The following is a 20,525-nucleotide window of genomic DNA, read 5'->3' on the forward strand; positions in this document are numbered from 1 at the left end:
GAGACACGGGCGGCGGGGGGGGGGGGGGGGGGGGGAACTAACACTGAAACAAAAAGAAACTGGATTTTCAACTGAAACTACATGATATCTGCAAAAGCTGCTCTACAAAGCAAAATCCCGAGATTTACGTGCCAGCAGTGTAGCCTCTCTATGCGTATCATATATGCAGGGTGGTGGCACACAGGCCGTCTTCCAGTCATTGCTAGGATTAAAACTATCTGGGCCTTGAACCAGCGGCCAGGAAGCAGGATGCCTATTCTGGAGAAAAGCACAATCCTTCCGGGACGATCCTGAAGCACTGAGCAGGAGAAACAGGAGTGCAGACATCTGTATCTGCAACACATTTTTCTTTTTCAGCTGGCCACAGGTACACTTTAAGCGAACTCTAGGTGTTCATTGGCACCTTTTCCAGCTGTGTGACAGGAGGAAAGAAATATGTCGGCTGCTGTTCATCAAAACCCCAGTCAGAGCTTCACATGCTGCTGACATGATAATCTGCCTGTGTGCCACCACTTACACCAGTCTGCAGAGTCCAGCCCCAGTATGTCAGCAGGGCCATGGTAAGATTACAGGTTTTATATTCTAAATCAACTATAGAGTGATAAACCAACTTGAAGATTAAAAAAATTGAACTATTGAGAACAATTAACTAGCTCAACCCAAAACCAATCCATCAGTTACAAGAAATAAGCCAACTAGTTCAACCAGACAGTTATTGTGCGCCTGGGCAAGTCTCTTGTGCACCAACTAAGTGACGAGATATTACATAAGCGGATTTCAAAAGTATTTGATAGATGAGACCTCTGAATGGGAACCTCCATTAAAAATGTCATGGGTCCCTTTCATTTTTTGTTTTGATGTACTACTTATCCCCCATCAGTATCTGATATTGACTCCACTGCCTTATATTTCTGCCATCAATTCATCCCCCAATGTTTCCACCAGACTGCCTACGTCCTGTCCTCGCTCTGTTAATACACCTTCTGCACCAACCTGACATGTTTGGGTCCAGATCTTTCTTCTCCTTCTCTTATTTAAACCATCACATCCCCCGTCTCTTGCATCATGGCTCATCCAATATCCCTCCATCACATTCAATGCTTTCTGATATTCACATAACTGTACCACCATCTCCCATTTCACATCCAATATTCTTATGTCCTGTCACATTTCCCCTTTGTTAATGTCTCCATTTCCTCTTCATTAATACAACTCTCCCGGCTGCATTTCTAATTCACAACATTCCTTCTATCTGTCTATTACATTCCATCTTACAGCAGAGTGTGTCTTGGCTGTGGGTGATAGGATGCTGGGACTGTAGTACCCATGATTAGCACAGTATACAATGTAAGTTGTGTTTTCTGTTTAGTAGTGTTTGGCCCACTGCCCCACTGACTCCTAATTACAGCAAAGACAAATCAGCAGACGAGTTCTTGCCGCATGTGGATAATCTGTAATAATGCATCCTGTACATCTGCGTCCATATGGCCCTGTGAATAGAAGAAGATTTTATCAGCAGCTAAAACAACTTCAAAACACCAGATAACTGAAGGCACCACAAAGTCACTGAGTGTCTGGTCATACATGTGTATTGGAGCTGTAAAGTTTCCCTATATATAAGAAATAGATATAATTAGAGCTGCAGCTAACGATTATTTTCAAAATCGATTAGTTAGCCGATTATTAAGTTCGATTAATCGGTTAATCAGTTGCAGTATTTGAAAATGTTCTCATTGTACCAAACTCTGTAATATTCTACACAATAGACTTTGGAGTCCAAAAACTTTTACCTGCACAGCATTCAACAGATGAGCACGATAGATGGAGATGATCTCCTGGTGTCTGCGCTGCATCTCCTGTAATAAATAATGTGTCTGTTAGGCAAATAAAGCTGCACAGGAGACAGAAGAAGCCATCATATACAATACTAACCTAGATTATGACTGGTTCTAAATGTACACAGCGTAATATAAATGACACCACCCACATTTATTGATTTCCTCTTTATGTCATACTCTGTAGTAGTTTTTACTGACGTTCTTTGCCCATTGAAGACGTATTTGGTAATCTACACTGTGTAAAACGTTAACCAGTTTTGGACATTAGGAATGCTACACATGCCCCAAAAAAACCTAATTGTAGTACACAGGGTGTGTGGAGTATGCCTTGTCTTTTTGCACCACTGCCTCTTCCCTCCCTCACATTTGTTGGCGGTCAGAATGGCAACTAGGAGTTGCCTGGAAATACGACCGCGATCACAGCTACTTCTGTCCAAACCGGACCTACTGACAGTGTTCATAAATAGTCCCAAAGTTAAATAGAGAGATCCAAAGTATCATTGTTACTTGTGTAATTACTTTTGTTTCATTCATCTGCAGATCAAAGGGATGAGCTTCAATCTGTATATGAAGTCAGTTAAAGCAACTTGAAAAAAATTGCCGCTCGTTTACCCTAATCAGGCCTAATGAACATCTCCCCCCTATTAATTTCCATCACTAATTTTTGTAATCAATATATAAAAAAAAAAAACTTTGTTTTATTCAGCCTATCAATTGTAAATAACTTTTTAATGCTCTGTACCAGAATCCTAATTTTAGTGTAATTTTAAAAGGACAAATTATAGAATAAAATGTATACAATTCATCTATAAAACTTTACTTTCTGCTTTGATCAATTTGTTTAAAAAAAAAGTTTTTGCAAGACAACATCAGTAAAAGAAAGCCCAATTTGTCCTAAAAATACAAATATCTTTGTTATCTTAAGAATAGCAGAGCAGAGCCCACCATAGCAGAAATGTAAAAATTGTGCTGGGGTGGTTAACTAAAAATGTTTATTGTCCATGGACAGCACAGGGCATAATGCCCAATTATAATGCCAAGTACACAGCAGTCCCATGCCATTACTTACATCCAGTTGGCCCTGTAGGGCTTTGAGCTGATTCTGCAGAAGCTCTGTTGAATGGCTTTTTGCAGGAAGCAGGGACAAGGACTTCTTCAGCTTCTCTATATCCTTAAGAAGAACAGAGACCTTGCCAAAAGAAAAAAGCACAAACATCAGACTTACAGAAAGGAGGAGTGGATGTATACTGAGGACAGAAAAGGAGGAGTGGATGGATACTGAGGACAGAAAGGAGGAGTGGATGGATACTGAGGGCAGAAAGGAGGAGGGGATGGATACTGAGGGCAGAAAGGAGGAGGGGATGGATACTGAGGGCAGAAAGGAGGAGGGGATGGATACTGAGGGCAGAAAGGAGGAGGGGATGGATACTGAGGGCAGAAAGGAGGAGGGGATGGATACTGAGGGCAGAAAGGAGGAGGGGATGGATACTGAGGGCAGAAAGGAGGAGGGGATGGATACTGAGGGCAGAAAGGAGGAGGGGATGGATACTGAGGGCAGAAAGGAGGAGGGGATGGATACTGAGGGCAGAAAGGAGGAGGGGATGGATACTGAGGGCAGAAAGGAGGAGGGGATGGATACTGAGGGCAGAAAGGAGGAGGGGATGGATACTGAGGGCAGAAAGGAGGAGGGGATGGATACTGAGGGCAGAAAGGAGGAGGGGATGGATACTGAGGGCAGAAAGGAGGAGGGGATGGATACTGAGGGCAGAAAGGAGGAGGGGATGGATACTGAGGGCAGAAAGGAGGAGGGGATGGATACTGAGGGCAGAAAGGAGGAGGGGATGGATACTGAGGGCAGAAAGGAGGAGGGGATGGATACTGAGGGCAGAAAGGAGGAGGGGATGGATACTGAGGGCAGAAAGGAGGAGGGGATGGATACTGAGGGCAGAAAGGAGGAGGGGATGGATACTGAGGGCAGAAAGGAGGAGGGGATGGATACTGAGGGCAGAAAGGAGGAGGGGATGGATACTGAGGGCAGAAAGGAGGAGGGGATGGATACTGAGGGCAGAAAGGAGGAGGGGATGGATACTGAGGGCAGAAAGGAGGAGGGGATGGATACTGAGGGCAGAAAGGAGGAGGGGATGGATACTGAGGGCAGAAAGGAGGAGGGGATGGATACTGAGGGCAGAAAGGAGGAGGGGATGGATACTGAGGGCAGAAAGGAGGAGGGGATGGATACTGAGGGCAGAAAGGAGGAGGGGATGGATACTGAGGGCAGAAAGGAGGAGGGGATGGATACTGAGGGCAGAAAGGAGGAGGGGATGGATACTGAGGGCAGAAAGGAGGAGGGGATGGATACTGAGGGCAGAAAGGAGGAGGGGATGGATACTGAGGGCAGAAAGGAGGAGGGGATGGATACTGAGGGCAGAAAGGAGGAGGGGATGGATACTGAGGGCAGAAAGGAGGAGGGGATGGATACTGAGGGCAGAAAGGAGGAGGGGATGGATACTGAGGGCAGAAAGGAGGAGGGGATGGATACTGAGGGCAGAAAGGAGGAGGGGATGGATACTGAGGGCAGAAAGGAGGAGGGGATGGATACTGAGGGCAGAAAGGAGGAGGGGATGGATACTGAGGGCAGAAAGGAGGAGGGGATGGATACTGAGGGCAGAAAGGAGGAGGGGATGGATACTGAGGGCAGAAAGGAGGAGTGGATGGATACTGAGGACAGAAAGGAGGAGTGGATGGATACTGAGCACAGAAAGGAGGAGCTATGGATACTGAGGGCAGAAAGGAGGAGTGGATGGATACTGAGGGCAGAAAGGAGGAGTGGATGGATACTGAGGGCAGAAAGGAGGAGTGGATGGATACTGAGGGCAGAAAGGAGGAGTGGATGGATACTGAGGGCAAACAAGAAAGCACCAATTGGAGTTCTTTCAATAAATAAAAAGACTCAGGCAATAGCCACATAGGACCCACAGTCATGCTCCCTTTGTCACAAGACACCTCAGAATTCTATGAAAAACCATAGCAGCAGCCTAAAAGGAAGCCAAAAAAAAAAAAAGAACGGCCTCTAAAACGGAACATCAGTTATCGGCGTAATTTACATATTACCTTGTGTGAGAAGCATTGTGATGGATACTATAGGCAATACCAGCTTTCACACTTTTTATCCACTTGCCGTCTGCCTGTTGTCAATAAAACGGATGGAGGGCAAGCTCCTATCAGCGGGGCGCTGTAAACGTACGCCTTTTTTTTGGCGTGCGCGCACACAAGCAGAACACACTGACATGTTTAAAACAGCCGATAACGGCTGTTTCACATACAAGCAATCGGCGGCTCTATAGCTATCTGATCACTTGCAGCTACTACCCTGCAGTGTGCTTGACATGTTTGGTGTCTATTTACCCGATGTGACCCCCGTCTTTTATATTTTACCAAAAAATTGGGTAATAAAAGTTTCATAATTTAATATAGGGGAAACTTTTTTTCCCCCAACATTTTCAGTAATTTTTCCTTAATATAGTCAAAAATAAAACCCCAGTGGGGATTAAATACCACCAAAACAAAGCTTCATCTGTCCCCCCCAAAAAAATTGTACAAAGTTCATTTCATTACAGCGTTGCATGATGGAATAAATGTCAAAGTACCGCAGCGCTGAATACTGAAAAATGGCCTGGATGAGAAGGGGGTTTAACACCCCGGTCTTTAAGTGGGTAAAAGAAAACTGTTTCTAGTGTACAAAATAATGGCAGAAATTACATGAAACGCTTATACAAAAAAGAAAGACCTATTTCTACGAAATATCATATTGGCTGTATCCAAAGACGGCAGGATACACATGAAACATGTCTGCAGTGCCTCACCTGCTTGTCTTTGATTTCCAGGTCTCGGGCAGATTTCTGGATGCTCTCCTGCAACTCATCAATGGTAGACAGACACAGTTCATGTTTCCCCTTTAGCTGAGTGATCTCTTGTTCTTGACTCTGGTTGTTCTGCTTGACCTTCTCGCACTGTGTCAATGCATCCTGCAGCTTCTGTGCCATCTGTTTGTTCTCCTCTCTGTACTTGCTACTGGTGTCTTCCAATAGAGCCACTCTCTGCTCCAGGGCAGTTCTCACTGCAGCAAAATCAACATTTTCCCTCTGCCTGAGATTCTGCACTTCTTCTAACTTTTGCTGGGCTCTGTTCAACTCTTCTTGCAATCTCTTCATTTCCTGTTTAGCCACAAGCAGAGCCTCCTCTTTCTCCTGCAACTTTGCTTGAGCTGCAGCCTCCCTTCTATGCCAGTCCTCCTTTTCCTCAGTATACTGTGCATTGGAGATGCAAGATCCTCTCTGTTCTTCCAGTTCCTTTTGCAAGTCACGCACCTTTTCCTGCATATTCTCATAAAGGTGGACCTTGGCACTTAACTCAGCTTCAAGAGTAGCTCTGGTATTGTCCAGTGTGGTCTTCAATTCATTGTGATTTTGTATGGGAATGTATTGACTGCTAAGACATTCCTGAAGAGCATTAAGCTTTCTGGTGCTCTGTAGATTTTCTTCTTGCAATGCACACTGCTTTTCGTCAGCCTCCACCCGTGTCCTCTGCAGATCCTGCAGACAAGCCCGAAGCTCATTCAATTCTTTGAGCATTGCAGCCTCCTCTTCCTTTCGTGAGGTCTGTTCCTGAAGAAGGGTCTGCTTTGATATCGCCAGTTCTTTCCTAAGGTCTAGTGTCTCTTGCTGCTGTTTTGATAAACCTTCTTTTGCCTCTTGAGTTATTTGACATTGTTTCTGTAACTCTAACTCCAGTTCCTTTCGTTCTGCCAAGAAGCTCTTCTCCTTTTCTTCCATGCTGGTAAGTGGAGCATATTTTTCAGTAATACAACGCTGTAACGTGTCCAGCTCAGCTCTCTGCTCTTTAATAGCTGCCTGCAGCTTGATCACCTCTTCTTTTTTATGTTGGTAATTAGCATATGTCTGCAAACACTCTTGCTTCATGTTTTCTTCACATTTCTGCAGCTCTGCCACCTTATCTTCATGTTCCTTTCTAGCTACATAATTTGATGAGATCTGTTCCTTTAGCTTGTCCAGTTCAGACTGCAACTCTGCCCGTTTGGAAGCTTCACCAGATGTCAGTGTGTGCAGTTCTGCATTTTCGGAGACCTCAGCTCTCAGCTTTTCTTGCAGTTCCGCCGCCTTTGCAGTCTGAGTCTTCAGTTGAGTCTGCAATTCTAACTTTACAGCAGACTCACTATCCAGCTGTACTTGCAGGTTTTTCTGCTTTATAATCTGCTTCTCCAGCTCAGCCTGCACAGTCGTCACCTGTTTCGTCTCATTCTCCAGTTGATTCCTGACCGTAACAACCTCAGATTTTGCTTTCTCCAGCTCTGCGGTCAGAGAGACAGAGGCCTGCAGGTGAGTGGCAAGAGGTATGTGATTTTCCTTTAGACTGGCATTTTCTGAGAGTAAAGCACAAGCTCGCTTTGCTTCTTCTTCCCATTTCTTATTCATGTCAGCCAGCTGTTTCTCCAGTTGTTTGATTCTTGACTGCATCTCTTTTACCTCTGTTTCATGTTCCTGGCGGGAAGTGGTGGAAGCTTGGAGGAGAACCATACCTTCCTTCAAGGTCTTCCTCTCCACCACCAGCTTCTCCTGTTCCAGTTCAGTCTTCCTGTGATTCTGCTCTGACTCTGCTAGCTTTTGGCTTAGCAGGGCTATAGTTTCCTCACAGGCTCTCTTAGTCTCTGCATGCAGTTGTGCTGGAACATGCTGACTTCTCATTTGCGCTCTTAGCTCCTCAGCTTGCCTCTGCAGCAGGATCTTCTCTGACTGGAGCTTCTCACTTTCCCGTGCAAGGCTGCTGTTCCTTACTTTCAAATCATTCAGCTCTTTCCTCAACATGTCCAACTTGGGTTCAGACCTCCTCTTCTCCTTATTTGCAGCTTCAAATTCATCTCTGACACGACTCAGCTCCTGTTCAACTTCTTCTAATCTCAGAGACTTCTCATTCACCTCATTAGTTAAAAGGCATCGCATGTTTTCAAACTTGTCAGTAGTGACAGCCAACTTCAGCTGCTCTCCGGCCTCTTGGGCCCTTCGCTCTGCTTTTTCCTTCTCCTCCTCACAAATGGCTAGCTCATCTTGAAGGCGCCTGTTGTCCTTGCGCAAGCGTGCGTCCTCCCTGCGCAGTTCCTGCCCCAGGAGCTCATTGTGACGCAGCTGGTTACGCAGCTTCCCAACTTCAGCAGATGCTCCCTCATATTTGCCTTTTACTTCTCTGAGCTGTTCCTGTAGGTCCTCAGCACGTGAGGAGCCACTTAGAGCTTCCTGGGTCAGGTGATCTTTCAGGGCCAAGAAGTGTGTCTGCATCTGCTTCACTTTGCTCTCAGAATCCAGCATCCGCTTCTGCACATCACGGAGCGCTTCTTCCAACTGCCGGATCTGTTGGTCTGACTCCGCTTTGCTCCGATCTCTTTCAGTGGCCAGAGCTACACACTCAGAAGATCTCCTTGACAGCTCCTCCTGCCGCCTCATGACCTCTTCTCTGGCCAACTCATAGTATCTGCGAATGGTTTCTAGCTCTTGGCGTTGATCAGAGTTTTCCCCAGGAAGCTCCAAAGGACGCAGCTGAGACCTGGCCGGCAGGTGAGCTGCATGCTGAGGATCTGTGCTTAGAACAAGATTCTGTTTCATTACAACCTCCTCTTTACCAGGACTGAATGGGCTATTGAGGTTTCCTTGGGAGGGTCACTACCTCTTTAAGTTTCACCACCACCGGGGGTACATCCAGGTGTCCGATGTCTTCTGGGCCTGAGGCCCAAAGCTCCTGAGGGATCCTATTCAGAATTTCAGGGGAAATGGTGGGTTTTCCATGTGGTTGATGAAGTGAAAGCATCAGGGGCAGGGAGCAAAGGGCTGAAGAATCCTCAGGTGACAATGGTGAATGTAAAGTCACTCCTCCCTCTGGTGTGAAGACGATGGAGGCCTGGAGTCTGGATAGCACATCTGCACCAAGCAAGTTAAGGGGACAGGTAGAGGACACCACAAATCTGACCAACAAGTTAGGATATGTCCCTATTTGGAGTGGTTTGGTGAGAGGATTGGGGCGTGGTACCCCATCTACACCCACACAGGACACATCTATGTCTGAAAGAAAAGAATCATCTGGCAGGTCTGTTGCTTTAAGTACACTTCTGGCTGCACCCGTGTCAATAAGGAAGGTGGTGGGTATCCCCTGTACAGGTAGGAAGCGTCCTCCCTGCGCAGTTCCTGCCCCAGGAGCTCATTGTGACGCAGCTGGTTACGCAGCTTCCCAACTTCAGCAGATGCTCCCTCATATTTGCCTTTTACTTCTCTGAGCTGTTCCTGTAGGTCCTCAGCACGTGAGGAGCCACTTAGAGCTTCCTGGGTCAGGTGATCTTTCAGGGCCAAGAAGTGTGTCTGCATCTGCTTCACTTTGCTCTCAGAATCCAGCATCCGCTTCTGCACATCACGGAGCGCTTCTTCCAACTGCCGGATCTGTTGGTCTGACTCCGCTTTGCTCCGATCTCTTTCAGTGGCCAGAGCTACACACTCAGAAGATCTCCTTGACAGCTCCTGCTGCAGCCTCATGACCTCTTCTCTGGCCAACTCATAGTATCTGCGAATGGTTTCTAGCTCTTGGCGTTGATCAGAGTTTTCCCCAGGAAGCTCCAAAGGACGCAGCTGAGACCTGGCCGGCAGGTGAGCTGCATGCTGAACAAAAAAGAAAAGGTATATAAAATGATGCCATATTAGTTCATATGCAGCACAGATAACATTTAAACAAACGTATCTAGTCAATCAGCTATGTACATATTTACACAGATCACAGTGTATAAACTCCAAGCATTATGATGACTCAGCATATAGCATTTTCTGCCTTGCAGGACAGAGTTTTGCAGCCATGTTCTAACCAGGGCAATATCAATCACATGTAACTATTACTATTCAAAATAGAAGCCTTCATAGCTGAAAAACAGTGTAAGCTACAGCAAAGTTGGTGCCAGATTTGCAGCTGTTTTTCAGCTACGAAGACTTATATTTTGAATAGTAATAGTTACATGTGATTGATATTGCCCTGGTTATGTTATCCACAATTTGATGTTAATGGAGGCATGGCAAACACAGATGGCAGCTATGCAGTCATATAACAACTAAAAAGAAGTTTGTAGAAAAAGAAATTCTTCACAATAACTGCTTTGTTACTTTCTTGTTATCAGATAAGCTTTTGAAGTCTTAATCTGTTTATGTTTAAAGAGACTTTTTTTTTTTTTTACAAGAAAAAAAAATCCTAAATTGCCAGCTGCCACACATCAAGTCTATTCTCTGATTTAGCATGCGTGGTTGCCCTGGATCCGAGTACACAGGCATGCAAACACCAAATCCAAGTTTGGTCGTGCTCCCTACCCCCATCTCAGATGGGGGAGATGGACACAGGCTGGGGTCTTGCTGCTACAAGACACTGGCCGCTCTCCCTTGAATATCGTGACAGGCAGCGGGGTAGATCATCACGCTGCAGGAGGTGGTGCGCAGGACACAGGCTGGGGACCTGCTGCTGCAGGACATCGGACTGGCCGCTCTCCCTTGAATATAATGACAGGCAGCGGGGTAGGAGATCACTCTGCAGGAGGAGGAAGTGCGCAGGACACGGGCTGGGGACCTGCTGCTACAACACACTGGCCTCTCTCCCTTCAATGTCGGCAATCAGTAAGATGAATATCGATGCAGATTATTGTAGTCATTGTGATTATCGGCCATAATAATAGTGGATCCCTAATGCCCATTACACAATACCACTGAAAACAAAATGTACTTTACTTCAACATCTACTTTACCATCATTAAGTGTTATTTAAGAGGAAGAGGAACTTGTTAAAGGTTTTTTTTTTTTTATTACTTAAAACATATTGATACAACATATGTTTCTAAGACTGTGATAGGCATAAAAGACTGTACCATCTGCCGCAGCTAAGATTACTATGAAGACTTCAGTCTAAAATGCTGAGATGTGCAGAACACTGACACATTACTTCCAACATCAATAATAATAATACACCCTGATCATTACCATTGTTGTGGGATATATAGTGAAGACAGGTCACAAAAACACCCATGTGTTTATTAATCAAAGTACCTGAGGATCTGTGCTTAGAACAAGATTCTGTTTCATTACAACCTCCTCTTTACCTAGAAAGCAAGAAAACAGGATCAGAAACCACTTGTGTGTGCGACAATGTCCGTATGATTGGCTCTTGCTCTCATACTCACCAGGACTGAATGGGCTATTTGGAGCGGAGTGATTCTTCTGCTGCAAAACAAAAGTAGGAAGCCAATTTAGGACCTTGGACTATTGTCGATGGCATCAGTTTAACATGTTTATCAACTCATTCGGAATTCATTGACAGGTACATATGACCTGCTTCAAGTAGGTTTTGCATTCTCATAGACTTGTATCAGAAAACGAAATCCATAAAAAAAAACAAAAAAACAAAGAATGTCAACACTTTCCCTTGGGCTGTATGGGACCTCAGACCTTATATATAATGGATTTAGGAATCTAATCTCCCACTGACTGGTGATAAAAAACAGAATTGTAGTCTTTCTCCTGACTGCTCAGATTTCACTCAAACATTCTGATGGTACAACCAGTAATGTTATGGTGAGGTGCACCAAAAGGAACCAAAAAGCACTCCCCTATGACAAGAACTAAAGTGCAGCTGCATACAAATCGGATAAATATCTCTCGGTATAGGTCAGGAGTGGTTCTGAAAGCAGTGTTATCTTGAAAGTATAAAGTCATGTGCATAGCTTCCCCTTAAAGCGGACCTTTACCTTCAAAAATCAAATTCTACCAACCCATCCCTCTATGTATGATGATTAATAATAACATAGACATGTCAGGTGTAAAATGATGTGATTTTAAAACACTTACACTTGCAGAGCATTCACTTCCTGCTTTGAAAGTGCACATGACTTCAGTTTGCCAAAGCAATGCACACTGGGATTGCCTTGTCATTAGCAGAGCATTGCTGGGAAATCGCATGTGTAATCTCAGGGAAAGATGTTTTCCTCCCCTGAGATGTGCATGGTCCTAGTCACATGTGCCAGTACTCCAGGAAGTAATGAGAGCTAGTAATCTGCCCTTAGTAAATATGGCCACTGTCAGAAGACTGGGGAAGAAAAGAGAAATAGGGTATGCAAAGAATACAAAGCCGGCAATTATCTAGAAGTATGTGTTTGTAGATTGTCATTACTAAACAGTTCTAAAGGTGTGTTTGTTGTTGTTTTAAAGATATGGATAAAAGGTCCGCTATAAGGCAGTCATGGACAGATCACGCTGGGAAAACAAAAAAGTAAAGCAATGCTTTTAAGCAGCCCAGAGAAAGGCCAGACACCGCATCTCCGCACACAATAAAAAAAAAAAAGGTATGTTTGCTATCTTAAAGATCTGGGTAAAGGTCCGCTTTAAGGGAATTTTCTTTCCTGACTGGTAGTGAAATTGAACCATCTATTGTTTAAATGCACAATGCTGTCGAAAAAACAGCCAGTAACCAAGTGAAAACGTTTTTCAGCCTTGCTGGCAACACAGTCGGGCATATGCCATAAGCAACTGAGAATAGTAGAAGAATGTTTTCCCCTGTTCCTTTTTCAAAGTGATCTGATGAAAGGCTAAACATTTAAGTGAAGCCGCTTTAGGATATTGATGCACATCCTGTATTCCAATCTTCAACTAACCACAGGATATGTCCAGCCCTGACAGTATCCACAGGAGCAGCATTTTGAAAAAGAAAAGAGTAAGGATACCTGCCTATCAGAGCAAATCCCGCCCATTTTTTGCAAAGCAAGCACAATAATTATGTTTTTAAAGTTAGTAAGAAGTAAGATTTGTTTTTGTCAATGGTGCTAGAGCTTCACCTTGATAACAATTGCATTGTATAGCTCTCTTTTACCTACACAATAGAGCTGGATTTAGCACATATATTTGGGGGCCATAGACACAACAGATACCCTTGCTGACAACTGACCAAAGTTATTCCTTTTGTTTGACTTATATCACTTATGTACCAAGAGCATTGTGCTGATATTTTACTCGTAATAATTTCAACTTTTTACACTAGTTTAGAAACCAGCCCTGTCCCCCAAAGTTCAAAGAGGATGACCAGTACGTGACTAGTTTAACAAAGCCGTAATAGCCACAATCACCGTATTATTTGTACTTGCATAAAGTGGCTGCATGTCATGTGAAGCACAAAATGTCATTTATTTGCACAAAGAGGAACAGTAAAATACTACATTTTCAAAGCAAGAATGTTAACTGAATTATGGCAGTTCTGGAAAACACGCCAATATAATAAGAGACTATACGCAGATAACACAGTGCAGCTCATTTATAAAACATGAAAGAAAAAAAAGAATTAGGTCTCCTACAGCACCCAATTAATAATGTTCTGATCTGTAATGGATAACCAACAGCTTGCTGTGCTCTAAGCATATAAACATGTTCCTGTATGAAGCACCTTTTGACCATGACAATTAATGCGACCCTAAACTCATGAGTTAAATCTTAAAAATGTATTAAAAAGTACCTTACTATTCACATAAAATGTATCTTATTTGTGTATCACTCGGCTGTAGATCCTCAAATCATCTCCGAATTGGTGCCGATACTGTCCTTCCTTCTGGAGGATGGCTACTTTTGTTCCCCATGGTCCCTGTATGTGTTGTAAAGTAGCCACCGCTCCAAGCTCACTCCTGTGATGGTCTACAATCTAAGTACAAATGAGTAAACGTGAGATTGTAGTCCATCAGGAGGGGGAAGGAAGACAAAAGCGACTGATAAATGTCACGTTTGAGGAGCTTTGAAATCAATATGGAGTATTGCAGCTCCCCATTTCCAGTTCCCTCACTTCCTATCCACATCCTGCCACAACATCTTGCTCACCTCATAATATCTCATTTTTCCTCGCAGGTTCTCCATAGTTCTCAAGCCCCCTTCAAGCTCTTTTTCTTTTGCCTCCAGCAGGGATTTTAGCTCCTCTTTCTGCAATTGGAGAAAGATCATGAAAAGTTCACGTGCAACTTATAGAAGGGAGATTGGTGAACACAGGTCTCAGAACCTTACCTCATTCTCCAGGTCATCTGTTATCATCTGTTCCTGTAATATGAACACAGAGTAAGTGTACTGTCTGTGGTGACTGCAGTATAGTATACAATTGTTCTCTTGTCAAAGGGCTGGAAACCCCACCTAGTTCCCCTGTACAAAACACAGGCCTTCCACACCCCCCCATCTGGGTGAGATGCTGAAATACGTTATTTCCTGTCTCCTGCTGACAGGCAGTTTTTTCCTTTTTACCTTTAATTTGCTGTTAGCGAGTCTCAGCAGTTTCACATTCCCAGAACTGCAGCCTGGAGGAGATATTCCATCTGTTACAGCAAAAGGTTCCTGAGCAGTAATCACAGCAGGTGAATCCAACTCAAGTCTCCTTCCTTATGACTAGGGTTGCTGTTCTTGTTTGAGAAAACACTAAATTATTCACAGACCTCAAAGATTTGGTTCTGAAAACCTAGAACTGAACATCTGAGATGTCCGCATGCGCTAAATTCGGCGCAAAAAAAAAAAAGTGTTAAAAGCCACACAGTGTGCATAATAAAATGCACATAGCAGTAGTTATGTGCATATAAACACACCGCTATTTAAAATCGGCGGAGGTCTATTTACAATGTAAATTATAAACCAGTACAGGGCTGGTTTATAATTTGCTAATGTACAGGTGAAACTCGAATAATTAGAATATTGTGCAAATGTAATTGCAGCAAGTGCTGCAAAAGGGGCCCAAACCAAGTACTGAGTACATATGCATGCTTGTACTTTTCAGAGGTCCGATATTGTTCTATGTACAATCCTTGTTTTATTGATTGCATGTAATCTACTTTTTTGAGGTTGTGGATTTTCATGAGCTGTAAGCCATACTCATCACAATTATGACAAATCACGGCTTGAATTATCTTGCTTTGCATGTAATGAGTCTATCTCATATATTAGTTTCACCTTTTAAGTTGCATTAGTGAAATAAATGAACTTTGCACGATATTCTAATTATTCGAGTTTCACCTGTAATGTCTCCAATGTGAGAAAGAAAGACATGGACAGCTCCAGCAGCAGGCATTAATAAAAAATAAATAAAAATAAAATCGCAAAAAGAAAAATGGTGTGGGGTTTCCCTTATTACTCTAACCAGACCATTACCCAGGAATACAGCCTGGGTGAAAAAGTGAGTGCAAGCAACCCCCCATACCTGGCCACATCATTTCTGTACCATACCTGGCCACATCATTTCAACATTTGGTGTTGAAACATTGTGTCTGAAATGCCTCTCTGCCCCTCTGCACAGCACACCTTGCCCCAATCTTGAGAAACCTCTTCCCCCAGTTTTGTATGCCCCAAAATGGAAGTGGGCAATAGTAAAATGGGGGCGACTGAGGCACACCAGATGTGTTGAAACTGCGCTGGATACGTCTTCTATAGTGGAGCCTCAACATTAGACAAAGCAATTTAACAGTGGAATCAGCGCATGAGCACTGTGCCTGCGTTGTAGCACCGCTGCTGGTGTAAATAGGCCCTTAAGGTGGATATCCTCCACCATATGTAAAACCAACACACATTGAAATAAGAATCCACCAAATAAACCACATACTTGCCATTTTAAAAAATAAATGTTAACATCTAGCGTCAATTAAGGCGTCCGATGAAGGAATCCACATCCCGACCTGTCACCCGCCGATCTGTACATGTCACACTCCACAAAATGAAAGATTCTTAGCCTGTAGCCATTAAAATTTACCGCCAGGAATATCGGGTTATTTCATTGGCCAAATCTGATTAATTATGTTACCTGGGATTCTCAGAGGTAAATTTCAATTACCGCAACTGGGAATCTGTCATTTAGCAGTGATAGTGAGGTGTGAACAGCCCACCCAGACCAAGCTTTTCACTGTATTACTTCTTTTAAGGAAATCCAAGGTCAAGCAAGTATAGAGATTGCCACTGCTCAAAAAATACATAGTTGATTGGTTGTTTTGCTGAGGATACACAGTCATTTAATTGCTGCAGTGACTGAAGACAGAACACATACAAACTGAAGACTGCGCACATGTTCAGGGTCAATTACCAGTGACCAATTAATGTCAGGATCCACATGAGTGTAAGGTTCCTGAGCAGTAATCACAGCAGGTGAATCCAACTCAAGTCTCCTTCCTTATGACTAGGGTTGCTGTTCTTGTTTGAGAAAACACTAAATTATTCACAGACCTCAAAGATTTGGTTCTGAAAACCTAGAACTGAACATCTGAGATGTCCGCATGCGCTAAATTCGGCGCAAAAAAAAAAAAGTGTTAAAAGCCACACAGTGTGCATAATAAAATGCACATAGCAGTAGTTATGTGCATATAAACACACCGCTATTTAAAATCGGCGGAGGTCTATTTACAATGTAAATTATAAACCAGTACAGGGCTGGTTTATAATTTGCTAATGTACAGGTGAAACTCGAATAATTAGAATATTGTGCAAATGTAATTGCAGCAAGTGCTGCAAAAGGGGCCCAAACCAAGTACTGAGTACATATGCATGCTTGTACTTTTCAGAGGTCCGATATTGTTCTATGTACAATCCTTGTTTTATTGATTGCATGTAATCTACTTTTTTGAGGTTGTGGATTTTCATGAGCTGTAAGCCATACTCATCACAATTATGACAAATCACGGCTTGAATTATCTTGCTTTGCATGTAATGAGTCTATCTCATATATTAGTTTCACCTTTTAAGTTGCATTAGTGAAATAAATGAACTTTGCACGATATTCTAATTATTCGAGTTTCACCTGTAATGTCTCCAATGTGAGAAAGAAAGACATGGACAGCTCCAGCAGCAGGCATTAATAAAAAATAAATAAAAATAAAATCGCAAAAAGAAAAATGGTGTGGGGTTTCCCTTATTACTCTAACCAGACCATTACCCAGGAATACAGCCTGGGTGAAAAAGTGAGTGCAAGCAACCCCCCATACCTGGCCACATCATTTCTGTACCATACCTGGCCACATCATTTCAACATTTGGTGTTGAAACATTGTGTCTGAAATGCCTCTCTGCCCCTCTGCACAGCACACCTTGCCCCAATCTTGAGAAACCTCTTCCCCCAGTTTTGTATGCCCCAAAATGGAAGTGGGCAATAGTAAAATGGGGGCGACTGAGGCACACCAGATGTGTTGAAACTGCGCTGGATACGTCTTCTATAGTGGAGCCTCAACATTAGACAAAGCAATTTAACAGTGGAATCAGCGCATGAGCACTGTGCCTGCGTTGTAGCACCGCTGCTGGTGTAAATAGGCCCTTAAGGTGGATATCCTCCACCATATGTAAAACCAACACACATTGAAATAAGAATCCACCAAATAAACCACATACTTGCCATTTTAAAAAATAAATGTTAACATCTAGCGTCAATTAAGGCGTCCGATGAAGGAATCCACATCCCGACCTGTCACCCGCCGATCTGTACATGTCACACTCCACAAAATGAAAGATTCTTAGCCTGTAGCCATTAAAATTTACCGCCAGGAATATCGGGTTATTTCATTGGCCAAATCTGATTAATTATGTTACCTGGGATTCTCAGAGGTAAATTTCAATTACCGCAACTGGGAATCTGTCATTTAGCAGTGATAGTGAGGTGTGAACAGCCCACCCAGACCAAGCTTTTCACTGTATTACTTCTTTTAAGGAAATCCAAGGTCAAGCAAGTATAGAGATTGCCACTGCTCAAAAAATACATAGTTGATTGGTTGTTTTGCTGAGGATACACAGTCATTTAATTGCTGCAGTGACTGAAGACAGAACACATACAAACTGAAGACTGCGCACATGTTCAGGGTCAATTACCAGTGACCAATTAATGTCAGGATCCACATGAGTGTCAGATGACAAGGTCAGCAATGGAAGCCTTCTTTTTCTCTTAGCAAAGATTTTTCAATTTAAACCAATTCAGTTACAACACTTCCTGTTGTAAGAGGACTCACTACGCTGGCTTCATTGAGCATATTAAATCCAAAATGGGACAAAATGCCAAGATTTTTCTGACACAGGACAGAAGAGAAATAAGGCAGCAGGTTATTTAACTTAGATCAAATCTCCCTGGCCCATGAATGGGAAGCTTCATCAAGGACCACAAATAAAACATTTCTCTGTCTTCAGAAATGAGATCACAGGTCATTACAGTACAGCAACTAAGTGCAGTAGGATTGTGACCTCCCTGTCATCATAAACACACCCACATATGGCTATATAAACAGACAATTTGATTGAGCTATACAAATAAAGATCCTGACACACCCGAATAATAAAATGCACAAATAATTATTAAGCCTGTAAGTAGCTGTCTCTAAAAAGGGAATGGAACCTGGTTGAGCTGAAGCTGAAAGCCCCCCACTTTGTCCAGCAATGAACGCTGCTCCAACTGCATTTTCCTCAGCTTATCCCGCAGGTCTTCATTCTCAACTTCCAGGTCCTGAATGAAAAGAGTTCATGAGCACACAAGTCATTGCCTCATTCTCTCACCCTAAACACACTTTTAAACATATATAAAGCTGCACGCACCTGAGAATGGTCCTTGGACTTTGCAAGAGTCTCTTCTTTGGAGTTAGCCTTTGCCCATTTCTGTGTGGACAGAGTACATAAAAAGGAGAAATAAGCTCCTATTACAAGCTGAACATCAAACGTGACCTCTGGGAAGTACACAGGATGACAGGTACTTTGGGTTTATGGCACCAGATCATCATTAATTATTAAACTCACAAAAAGGGAACGTTTCCTCAGCATCTGTCTAAACTGCTGTCACTTCGATGCCAACGGCAAGAATTATAACAAAACCCAGCTAGTAAAACACTGGAGCAAAAACATTACAATGATGAAAACTGATGGGACAGAACTGGCAGGCCGAATGTAGCCATGCATTTTACATCAGGAAAGATCTTGATATCTGTAAACAATCTACATGCTGCCCAGATAAAGCCATAAAACTTCTCTTCCTACCACATCAGTAATGCACACAGCATTTCATCATATGCAAGCACACTCATTAGGCTAAACAAAAACACAACAGAGGTCAAAGAACACGGGCATATGGAAATGTACCCGTTTATGTACCCCTGGGGTAGGCAACCTCGGCATTCCAGCTGCGGTGAAACTACAAGTCCCATAATACCGCAGTAGTTTCAATGATGACTGTGGCTCTCAAAGTCTTGCAATGCCTTGTGGGACTTGTAGCTCCACAACAGCTGGAGTGCCGAGGTTGCCCACCCATGATGTATTCAAATACATCTTTCACAACCATTCCTGTTACAGCAGGGATTTATTTACAGAAATACGTTTTGTTAGCAAATGTAAACTCACCGCCCGTAAAGACACTTTGCTTCTTAAAGGATCAGGACCTGTGTGAAAATACAAACCAGTTAGCACCATTATCCATGACCCTCAGGGTCCTATTAGATGTGTGTAGTAAAACATGCATTTTATTGCACCAGAACTTACAGCAAGTAGAAATTCCATTTATCTTTATATGTCCAGTTCATTACAAAAGGCAGCATAGAAGGTATTTCAGGGACCAGACAGTGTTTTTGGGTGCAATAACTTACAATTGCGGGCCCACTGGAACCAATGAAAGTGCACAAAAGTAAATTTGAGCATTTTGGTGCAGCTCTACTATGCAAGCTTTCAATGCTGAAAGTTCCATTCCCACTTTGCAGAACACCTTACCAAAAAGATATTAAAAAAATATGTGCACTGAACAGGCACATCAAGCACATGGTAAGCGCATATGAAAACACATGCACAAAAACACATTAAAATAGAGCATTTCTGAATACGCACACGAGAGAGAAAGGCCCATTACGTGTCATATCAAACCGGCCAAATATCACATTTTCACTGGTAACCATTGACCAGAAATATTTTCTGCTCTTTAAATCAGAACTTCAGAACTTCCTTTGCCCACTCTTCAGCTGAAAAGTAGCATTACACCACATCTCACTGCAAACCTTCTTCCAATTTTAGGTAGAGTGTCAGTACTTCGGTAAATTATGGGCCTGTTGGGGAGATTTCCCTTCACTTCCTGTCCAGGCGAATGTTGTTGGCACATGTAAGTATAACTACCAACGGACGACCGAAATCAAGGCAGAATAATAACAATAAAAATAGTGGGGAACAACAAGGTAGTAAACTTTTGTCCCACAAAAAGAGAGGAATTAAATGTATGTACACCAACGCTAGAAGTCTGGCAAATAAAATAGAGGAGCTTGAAATTAGGCTAATTGAAGAGGAATTCGATATAGTGGGTATAGCGGAAACCTGGCTGGACAGCACGCATGACTGGGCTACTAATATAGAGGGGTATAACCTGTTTAGGAGGGACAGAGGGGGGAGAAGGGGGGCGTTTGCATTTACGTAAAAAATAATCTAAATGTGCATACAAGGGACAATATCGCGTCAAATAATGGGGAAGACGTGGAAACCCTATGGCTGGAGCTAGATATGACGGACACTAGCCGTAAACTTCTCGTGGGTATTTGCTATAAACCTCCAAATATAGGGGAAGAGGGAGAAGTCAATCTTCACTCACAGATAGGAATAGCTGG

General features: G+C 43.2%; 1 protein-coding gene across 1 annotated transcript in view; it reads right to left on the reverse strand.

Annotated features, from left to right (window-relative positions):
* Positions 1 to 1,221: 1,221 nt before the first annotated feature.
* UACA (uveal autoantigen with coiled-coil domains and ankyrin repeats) overlaps positions 1,222 to 20,525 on the reverse strand; it is a 36,143-nt gene continuing 16,839 nt past the window's right edge. Inside the window, exons 9-18 of the mRNA XM_018567407.1 lie at positions 19,285 to 19,322; positions 18,490 to 18,549; positions 18,293 to 18,400; positions 13,961 to 13,993; positions 13,781 to 13,879; positions 11,113 to 11,146; positions 5,702 to 8,556; positions 2,908 to 3,027; positions 1,791 to 1,856; positions 1,222 to 1,490 (exon numbers count right to left, since the gene is read on the reverse strand). Coding sequence (XP_018422909.1) covers positions 1,419 to 1,490; positions 1,791 to 1,856; positions 2,908 to 3,027; positions 5,702 to 8,556; positions 11,113 to 11,146; positions 13,781 to 13,879; positions 13,961 to 13,993; positions 18,293 to 18,400; positions 18,490 to 18,549; positions 19,285 to 19,322 — 3,485 coding nt within the window. The 3' untranslated portion in view covers positions 1,222 to 1,418. The remainder of the gene's footprint in view (positions 1,491 to 1,790; positions 1,857 to 2,907; positions 3,028 to 5,701; positions 8,557 to 11,112; positions 11,147 to 13,780; positions 13,880 to 13,960; positions 13,994 to 18,292; positions 18,401 to 18,489; positions 18,550 to 19,284; positions 19,323 to 20,525) is intronic.

This window comes from Nanorana parkeri, unplaced genomic scaffold, assembly GCF_000935625.1.
Source record: "Nanorana parkeri isolate BGI_ZX_2015 unplaced genomic scaffold, ASM93562v1 scaffold1043, whole genome shotgun sequence".
NCBI lineage: Eukaryota > Metazoa > Chordata > Amphibia > Anura > Dicroglossidae > Nanorana > Nanorana parkeri.